At 37.0% G+C, this 8,090-nt stretch overlaps 1 protein-coding gene across 1 annotated transcript in view; it reads left to right on the forward strand.

Moving 5' to 3' along the window:
* The first annotated feature begins 386 nt into the window (after nucleotides 1-386).
* The window catches only part of LOC112073037 (tryptophan 5-hydroxylase), a 13,815-nt gene continuing 6,111 nt past the window's right edge, over nucleotides 387-8,090 (forward strand). The window contains exons 1-7 of the mRNA XM_024140410.2: nucleotides 387-594; nucleotides 2,703-2,840; nucleotides 3,420-3,603; nucleotides 3,815-3,915; nucleotides 4,024-4,091; nucleotides 7,801-7,828; nucleotides 7,964-8,059. Of these exons, the coding sequence (XP_023996178.1) occupies nucleotides 505-594; nucleotides 2,703-2,840; nucleotides 3,420-3,603; nucleotides 3,815-3,915; nucleotides 4,024-4,091; nucleotides 7,801-7,828; nucleotides 7,964-8,059 (705 nt within the window). The 5' untranslated portion in view covers nucleotides 387-504. The remainder of the gene's footprint in view (nucleotides 595-2,702; nucleotides 2,841-3,419; nucleotides 3,604-3,814; nucleotides 3,916-4,023; nucleotides 4,092-7,800; nucleotides 7,829-7,963; nucleotides 8,060-8,090) is intronic.

Genomic DNA, 8,090 nt, shown 5'->3' on the forward strand with positions numbered 1-8,090 from the left:
TCCTCTCTCCTCTCCCCTCCTCTCCCTGCCCCCCTCTCCCCTGCCCCCTCCTTCTCTCTCCCCTTCCCCTCCTCTCTCCCTCCTCTCCCTGCCCCCTCTCCTTTCCCCTTCCCCCCTCCTCTCCCCTCCTCTCCCCTGCCCCCCCTCTCCCCTGCCCTCCTTTCTCTCTCCCCTTCCTCCCTCTCTCCTCTCCCCTTCCTCCTCCTCTCTCCTTTCCCCTCCTCCCCTGCCCCTCCTCTCTCCTTCACCCTGCCTCCTCCTCTCCCCTCTCTCCTGCCCCCTCCCCTGCCCCATTCTCTCCTCTCCCCTGCCCCCTCCTCTCTCATCCACCCTGTCCCCTCTCCGCCCCCCTGGCCCCCTGCTCTCTAATCCATCCTGCCCCCTCCTCTCTCTCGCCTTGTGGTTGATAAATACCAAAGCCTGCTCTTCCTCTTGCTAGACTACCACTTTACATAGTCGATAAACATCCGCAAGACAGGGGAATAAATAGTACCGAACTTCAATATGTATTCCAATAAAATTGAAGGACCGCGTCGAGGAAGATCTTTCGACTCCATGAACATCGGGAATGAAGAAAAGCTACTGAACAATGAGGTAAGAAATTATTAGCTTTTTTCTCTGCCTTATTCGATATTTGTTTTCTTGTTATAGGCAACTTTCTTTATAGTTATCCATACATTGCATTTGGAACTGGGATATCCGTTTMAATTGGAGATAAGCATTGGCCTACTCTACTTTTTTAAAACCCAATTCGGTTGTACAAAACTTTCCGGCGATAAATGTCTCGTCAATTTAGTAGTGGCCTAATTAGTAGGCCTAAACATTCATTTCTCAGTAATCAACGACAGTTGGATGTTGMTTTTTTTGTCGTCACTGGTTAAGCCCTGAGTCATGTGTGTGTATATATATCTCTGGTTAAGCCGTTTCAATCTGGTGATCATTTCAATGCGTCAACCGCTAAGAACTTCATGAGTGCAGAACTTTTGCAGGGACACAAAACATTGGCAAAAAAAGTATTGCAAATATCTTGCATTGGCAGGTTGAAATAACTTATCTATAAATCGTAAATATAGAATCACTCGAACCTCTTGAAACAGCACTTGTACTCAAACCCAATCAGGACAAATCAATTCAAACATATCTAACATTTCAGTTCCTCATTCATCAGAAATGTTACCTGTTGCTCTCTATAACTAGCCTACTGATACAGACATACCATTTTCACAATCAATTTATAATATATATATAAAAACGATTAAATAAAAAATACATCCATATTAGAAGTGATAGGGCTACATAAGATAATCACTCACATCAAATTAAGATAACTTAAAACAGTATCGTGTTGGATTCATTAACTGCACCTTAATCTCGCGTGGTAGATTAAAGTGGTTTAAGAGGAGCTAATAATAGGTTTCCGACCTCACGCTCTCCTAAATGGGATTGCTTTAAATCTCGTGTTTGGACCGGACACCGGCACACCTTCGTTAAACCAAGACGCCGAATCACCTACAGCGCAGTGCCTGCCAACTTGACCTGTTCCGTGCCACTGTCCGGTGTCCCAAACTGCTATCTCGCGTGTTAAAATGCTGCTACGGATTCTACTGACTGGGGGCCAACGACAACTTGTTTCCCGCGCTGTCTCGTCCATATTAGCTGAGGGAAATATGGTTGGTAGCAAATTCAATTCATAGTCGCTGAAGGATGTACAGTTGGTGGCAAATTAAATTAGTTCAATTTATTTTAGACTATAGGATKATTGTTACAAAATGTCACTTTAACTGAATAACGTGTTGACTGTAATTAGACTAAGGTATTAGCTTCATGTTTTATTTATTTGTTAATTGTTATGAAAAAGRCCTGATTTAATTGGCCATTTGGATGCCTTGAAACTGTGCCTTTCACCGAGCCAGGGAAATTCAGAACAATGGACAGCGCCAACCAACCAACGCTTAAAATTGGGTTATTGCTATCCGYGGTGCTGATTTCCATCGACGTGATGACGGGATTAAAATCGATTGACCCTCGCCACTAATCCAATCTAATCCAAACAGGTTTAACGTGCAATAGTTTCTGCTATTGCATTAAAATGTTTTTATGAGTTATCTTAATTCTTAACCACAAAATAGAGAACACAGTTTTATCTGTAAAATAATCGGGATAAAGTAAGTGATTATTCTGATCTGGATATTGTTCAGGTTATTTTCTTTGTCCGATTTGTGTGCGTGTATGATCAACTGATTAGTTCATTGGCACGACAGTATAGGCTAGTTTAGACCCGGATTTAAACGTCCTGTTAGTTAGCAAAGTGAATGAYCTTCTTTCTTATTTAATGTGGTGTATTTGTTTTATAACGTTTAATTATATTTCTTCAATGTACAAGTTTATAAATCAATCCAAGTAGGCCTAGGCATATATATACAATTATTTCAAGTGATTTAACTATACAATTCCCAAAACACGCAACACGTCGACTGATGTTTAGTTTATTAGAGGCCACGTGCATTCAACAGCTGCCACCATCACAGCTGAGTGACTAAACGTCCCACCGCAGGCAGACAGACTGTGCGTCATTGGATGGATACTAGCCTACCCGCGACACTGATGAAAGTTGGCTGGTGAAAAGGGCATTCGTCAATCTGTCGTTGACTCATGACGCTATTTTCATTTTTTTTTTTTTTTTTTTTCCCTCTCACACACAGATGAACAAATCAACCTTCACAAAGATTGAAGAATGCAGAACGGAGAAAAAGAACGCGCCGTCAGACGGCCGAGCAGCGATTGTCTTCTCACTCAAGAATGAAGTCGGAGGACTAGTGAAGGCGCTGAAACTTTTCCAGGTAAACCTAATTAAGTGCACCTGCATGATCTATGTAACCTATCTCGTTTGTGACAACAATGTTCATTTAAACCTTTTGATCTCACTTGATGTAAAAATCCGATTATAAATTGGTCTACTTAGGCCAGTTGGTTCAATGTGATTATCAAATCAAACTTTATTTGTCACATGCGCCGAATACAGACAGGTACCTTACCGTGGAATGCTTATTTTACAAGCCATTAACCAACAGTGCAGTTCAAGAAGAGTTAAGAAAATATTTTCCAAATAAACMAAAMWAAAAAATYAAAAATAATAGAAGATAACACAATAACATAACAATAACGAGGCTATATACAGGGGGTACAGGTACGGAGTCAGTATGCGGGCGTACCAGTTAGTTGAGGTAATTTGTACATGTAGGTAGGAGTGAAGTAACTATGCAATGCAGGCCTCCACTGTTTTGCATGATATMATTTCCATAAACATGACTGAACAATATATTACAAATGTAGCAGCAGATTATAGATTACACAAATTATATTATACATGTAACAAATAAAAACACCAATTTTTTTCTTTTTATTCCGTTATTTTACAGGAAAACCACGTCAATCTTGTCCACATAGAATCCAGAAAATCGAAAAGGCGTAACTCTGAATTTGAGATCTTCGTGGACTGTGACAGCGATCACGAGCAGCTCAACGAAATCATTCAGCTGCTACGTAAGCACGTTAACGTAGTGGACATGGACCCGCCTGACAACTCCTGTTTACCTGAAGAAGGTATGCCACAGTACAAAAAATATATATATATTTTTTCTTGATTATTGATTTCTACGTTTTGTTAAAGAGTATATTCTATCACAGTATATTGAGTAAAATGTATATTGCAACAGTATATAGTATTTACACTTAGGCTCATAGAAGTATATTCCAATCTTTACAATTACATGATGGACCTAATTTAAGTGAAAACAWATCCTTTCTATTTCAGATATAGAAAATATCCCCTGGTTCCCCCAGAAGATCTCCGATCTGGACAAGTGTGCCAACCGGGTTTTAATGTACGGATCAGACTTGTATGCTGACCATCCGGTATGTAATACAATTATAGAAACTAGGGCATGACTTTATATTGTTTATATAWGACTTTATCTTGATGTTTGTTTAATAACAACGTTAGATCTCGCGGTCTTCTCACAGGGCTTCAAGGACAACGTCTACAGGAGAAGGAGGAAGCATTTCGCTGATCTCGCCATGAACTACAGACAGTAAGTACATTATGGTTGAAATAACACATTTCCCAAGAATAAAAGGTCATAAAATAAAAATCGAATAATGGATCCCATATCAAGTTTCCACCTAATTCATTTCTACTGAACTCTACTCTACTATATTCTACTGAACTCTACTCTACTATTATTTCTACTCTACTATACTTCTACTGAACTTTACTCTACTATATTCTACTCTACTATATTCTACTCTACTATATTCTACTCTGAAACTCTACTATATTCTACTGAACTCTACTCTACTAGTATTCTACTCTAACTTCCTACTATATTCTACTGAACTCTACTCTACTATATTCTACTGAACTCTACTCTACTATATTCTACTGAACTTTACTACTACTATTATTCTACTCTACTCTACTATATTCTACTTGAATTCTACTGAACTCTACTCTACTATATCTACTCTACTCTACTATATTCTACTGAACTCTACTATATTCTACTCTACTCTACTCTATTCTACTGAACTCTACTCTACTATGGTATACTGTACTGTACTCCTATTCTACTGTACTGTACTCTACTATTTATACTGCCACTATACTATATTCTACTAACTCTACTCTATTCTAACTGCACTCTACTATATCTACTGAACTCTACTCTACTATATTCTACTCTACTCTACTATATTTCTACTGAACTCTACTATATTCTACTGAACTCTACTCTATTCTACTGCACTCTACTATATTCTACTGAACTCTACTCTACTATATTCTACTGAACTCTACTCTATTCTACTGCATAACTCTACTATATTCTACTGAACTCACTCCTACTATATTCTACTCTACTCTACTATATTCTACTGAACTCTACTCTACTATGTTATACTGTACTCTACTCTATTCTACTGTACTGTACTCTACTATGTTAAACTGTACTCTACTCTATTCTGCTGAACTCTACTCTACTATATTAAACTCTACTCTACTCTATTCTATTCTACTGTACTGTACTCTACTATGTTAAACTGTACTCTACTCTATTCTACTTTACTCTATTCTACTATGTTATACTGTACTCTACTCTATTCTACTGTACTCTACTCTATTCTACTGTACTTTACTCTATTCTACTTTACTCTATTCTATTCTGCTGTACTCTATTATATTCTACTGCACTCTATTCTACTGTACTGTACTCTACTCTACTTTTTCTACTGTACTCTACTATATTCTTCTCTATTCTACTGTACTCTACTCTATTCTACTGCACTCTACTATATTCTACTGTACTCTATTTTATTCTACTGTACTGTACTCTAATCTATTATACTGCACTCTATTCTACTCTAATGTACTCTACTTTATTCTACTGTACTCTACTCTAATCTATTATACTGTACTCTATCCTACTCTAATGTACTCTATTCTATTCTACGGTACTCCGCTATATTATACTGTACTGTACTCTACTCTATTCTACAGTACTCTACTATATTTTACTGTACTCTACTCTATTCTACTGTACTCTACTCTATTCTACAGTACTCTATTATATTCTACTGTACTCTACTCTATTATGTTCTACTGTACTCAACTATATTCTATTGTACTCTATTCTATTGTACTTTACTATATTCTAATGTGCTCTACTCTACTATGTTCTACTGTAATCTACTCTACTATATTATACTGTACTCAACTCTATTATATTATACTGCACTCTACTGTACTCTATTCTACTGTACTCTACTATATTCTACTGTACTCTATTCTATTATACTATATTATACTGTACTATATTCAACTGTACTCTATTCTATTATACTATATTCTACTATATTCTACTGTATTCTACTATATTCTACTNTATTCTACTGAACTCTACTCTACTATGGTATACTGTACTGTGCTATATTCTACTGAACTCTACTATGTTAAACTGTACTCTACTCTATTCTACAGTACTCTACTATATTCTACTGAACTCTACTCTACTATATTCTACTCTACTCTACTATATTCTACTGAACTCTACTCTATTCTACTGAACTCTACTATATTCTACTGAACTCTACTCTACTCTATTCTACTGCACTCTACTATATTCTACTGAACTCTACTCTACTATGTTAAACTGTACTCTACTCTATTCTACAGTACTCTACTATATTCTACTTTACTCTATTCTACTATGTTATACTGTACTGTACTCTATTCTACTTTACTCTATTCTATTCTGCTGTACTCTATTCTACTGTAATGTACTGTACTCTACTTTTTCTACTGTACTCTATTCCTCTGTACTGTACTCTACTCTATTCTATTCTACTCTATTCTACTCTACTCTACTATATTCTACTGTACTCTGCTCTACTATATTCTACTGTACTCTATTATACAGTACTATATTCTATTCTACTGTACTCTACTCTATTCTACTGTACTCTATTCTATTCTACTGTACTTTACTCTACTGTACTATATTCTACTGTACTCTATTTTATTCTACTGTACTGTACTCTACTCTAATCTATTATACTGTACTCTATTCTACTCTAATGTACTCTATTCTACTCTAATGTACTCTATTCTATTTTACAGTACTCTATATTCTACTGTACTCTACTCTAATCTATTATACTGTACACTATTCTACTCTAATGTACTCTATTCTACTCTAATGTACTCTATTCTATTCTACAGTACTCTACTATATTCTACTGTACTCTACTCTATTCTACTGTACTCTACTCTATTCTACAGTACTCTACTGTATTCTACAGTACTCTACTCTATTATGTTCTACTGTACTCAACTATATTCTATTGTACTATATTCTATTGTACTCTACTATATTCTACTGTGCTCTACTCTACTATGTTTTACTGTAATCTACTCTACTATATTCTACTGTACTGTACTCAACTCTATTATATTATACTGCACTCTACTGTACTCTATTCTACTGTACTCTACTATATTCTACTAGAGAGTGACCGACCACAGAATGTAGGTCGCTGCAGGAAGGCAGCGGGCCGTAGCTGACATAGACACCTGCTCAACACGCAGCATCTGAGAAGGCAAAAACACGACAGGGCGGAACAAGGACACAGACACAGCAAACATCAAACAAGAATCCGACAAGGACAGAAGCGGAAAACAGAGGAAGAATAGGGACTCTAATCAGAGGGCAAAATAGGGGACAGGTGTGAAGAGTAAATGAGGTAGTTTAGGAGAAATGAGAAACAGCTGGGAGCAGGAACGGAAGCGATAGAGAGAGAGAGCGAGAGAGGGAAAGAAAGAGGGAAGAACCTAATAAGACCAGCAAGAGGGAAGCACAGGACAAGACATATGATGATCAAAGACAAAACATGACAGATACCTTCATAGAAATGACATTTAAAATGTAACAAGTACTTTTGGGTAAAAAAAAAGTAAAAATTACTTTATTTTCTTTAGGAATGTAGTGAAGTAAAAGTAAAAGCTGTCAAAAATATAAATAGTAAAGTACAGATACCCTAAAAAATTTACTTAAGTAGTACTTTAAAGTGTTTTTACTTAAGTACTTTACACCACTGCAGTCTAGTAACATTACTCACCTTCTTCTCAAGGATGGCTGGTTGTATGAGAATATCTTAGTCCCAACCCTGAACTTGTTAGCCTGGTCCTACATCTGATTGTTCTGTCTTGTCAACTCTTATCATTATTGGTGTGACAATGACCATCAGAGTTGGCACAACAGCACAAACAGATCTGGTACCAGGCTAGAACCTAGAGAGGGGAATGGACCAGCAGTTCACCAGCTTGTTTGACATTACTTGTTGACATTATAGAGCTTGTTGACATTATATAGAGTTGACATGACTTCTTATATGTGTTGTTTTGTTTCAGTGTTATTTCTTCACGGTGGAGTTCGGCCTGTGTAAACAGGAAGGGAAGCTGAGAGCGTACGGAGCAGGCCTGCTGTCCTCCATCAGTGAACTCAAGGTATATCAATATTATTGTAGCAAATATCGGC

This window comes from Salvelinus sp. IW2-2015, unplaced genomic scaffold (assembly GCF_002910315.2).
Source record: "Salvelinus sp. IW2-2015 unplaced genomic scaffold, ASM291031v2 Un_scaffold2129, whole genome shotgun sequence".
Lineage (NCBI taxonomy): Eukaryota > Metazoa > Chordata > Actinopteri > Salmoniformes > Salmonidae > Salvelinus > Salvelinus sp. IW2-2015.